Source organism: Puccinia triticina, chromosome 1A (genome assembly GCF_026914185.1).
Source record: "Puccinia triticina chromosome 1A, complete sequence".
Lineage (NCBI taxonomy): Eukaryota > Fungi > Basidiomycota > Pucciniomycetes > Pucciniales > Pucciniaceae > Puccinia > Puccinia triticina.
Genome location: NC_070558.1, coordinates 2,103,165 through 2,104,909, shown reverse-complemented (window position 1 = coordinate 2,104,909; position 1,745 = coordinate 2,103,165). Strand labels below are relative to the sequence as shown.

Genomic DNA, 1,745 nt, shown 5'->3' with positions numbered 1-1,745 from the left:
GCCCGATTGGATGTGGGAGGCTGGCATGTTTGCGGAAATCAAGACATTATTGTCACTTGGACGATTGTCCAAGTCTTCCAGCAGCTATAGGGGGCAATTTTAATCCCTACGCCTTACAGAACTACATTTTGTGTGTTTTGTGGCAGCAACATTGGTAGTAGGAGCGTCTTGGCTCTGCCTACGTCTCTGATGGACTTGGACGATCGTCCAAGTTGACAAGGTAACTCGACTCAACAGGATGTGTCGAGTGATGGTAGGTGACGTGAGGATAGGTAACATCAGATGGCTGGGAAGACAAACCAATAGATTATTGTTTGCCGGAGATACTGGGATGTACATCACAATGGTTCTTTCTGAAGTAAGACCCGAAGAGGAGCGTTTGACTGGGACGTGTGAAACACATCAGTTGGACGATCGTCCAAGTGAGAAAAAACTTCCAGATTCATTCCACATTGATACAAAGGGGAAAAGTACATGGGAAAAGTGTAGGAAACAAGCAATTGGTCGGAGCCACCTTCAAACTCGCGCATCTGGTGATGGTCCTAAGTTACGCTGGGTAGATCTGAAACGGTGAGATAAAGAAATGAACCTCTGAATACTACTGGGAGGCTGATAATTCGGCCTGAAGTCCTTTGATCAAGAATGATGCGCATGCGGCTGTAGATTTTGAGATTTCGTCTGCAGGGGCCTCCGCGATTATGCAAGCAGTTTCAATGTGTCGATGTTTGCCAATGGCATCCTTGAGCAAGACATAAACCTGGACAGAATGATGGCATTAGAGGCGGAGGGGAACATGGCACATTGGTCGTGTGGTTGACTACTCACTAGAGGGCTCATTCCAGCTCTCGAGACGCAATCTGCAAATTCAACGGGAATGGGATCCCCCGCAGAGACCTCCATTTGCTCTGTAATGGTCTGGCAAAGTATGTGGCTGATTAGAGGCTTGGGTCTGTTGATTACGTGAATGATCCATGGAAAGCAGCCACTTACCTTCCACATCTGACAAAGATGAGTGTATTGACCCTTCATCTCCACGATTTGAACAAACCCATTGAGTTGTGGGTATGCTTGCAAGACGTCTGCAAAGTTGGCGGAGTAGGTGGCCTTCACAAGGAATGCGGAGGATTTCTTGACGAGCTCCTGGTGTCTCAAAAACCAATCGGCAAAGAACTTAACCAGATCAACGCACAAGCGCTCGTTCCAAAAGATCGTACGGCGGCAGAACGTAGAAGGAGGCCCATCAGTACCAGACTGGCGGTTTTCCAAAAGTACAGTTCTGTTGTAAACTACGGTGGCTGAACTGCGCGGATGGTCTCCTGGAAGAGTTGGTTGACGAGGCGAGGAATTCTGCCGTAAGGCACAAGTCACCAAGCATTAGTCTGATTTCTAGAGAACTGTTCCCCAACCACTTACAACATGATCTTCCGCCAAGGCCATTGGTGGTAGTATCTCTAAGATCCATTTGGTATCAGAAGACGGATGGCCAGAATCGAAGTCCATGATGTTGATTGGATGGTTTGCTGGTCGGGTTCTTCGCAGTGTACGTGTGTGAGGTATTTGTCGAGGGCCCGGCTGGGCCGGGGTAATTTGGGGCCAATGTATGCTGACTAACCCACACTCAAATTTGCACAAAGTGCTTGTGCAGCCTGACTGCCCAGAATATTCGCAGTATATCTCCGGAAAACTTTGAACGCCATTGGCCAAGTCAACCACAGAACGAAAACGACACCACCGCTCGTAAGTAT

At 48.2% G+C, this 1,745-nt stretch overlaps 1 protein-coding gene across 1 annotated transcript; it reads right to left on the bottom strand.

The window, feature by feature from the left end:
- Positions 1-598: 598 nt before the first annotated feature.
- PtA15_1A273 (uncharacterized protein) lies at positions 599-1,500 on the bottom strand (the record flags this gene model as incomplete). Its single annotated transcript, XM_053165283.1, has 4 exons — positions 599-757; positions 826-915; positions 991-1,347; positions 1,414-1,500. 4 exons carry the CDS (start codon positions 1,498-1,500, stop codon positions 599-601), a joined length of 693 nt encoding a protein of 230 aa, XP_053016490.1.
- Between the last annotated feature and the right edge of the window lie 245 nt (positions 1,501-1,745).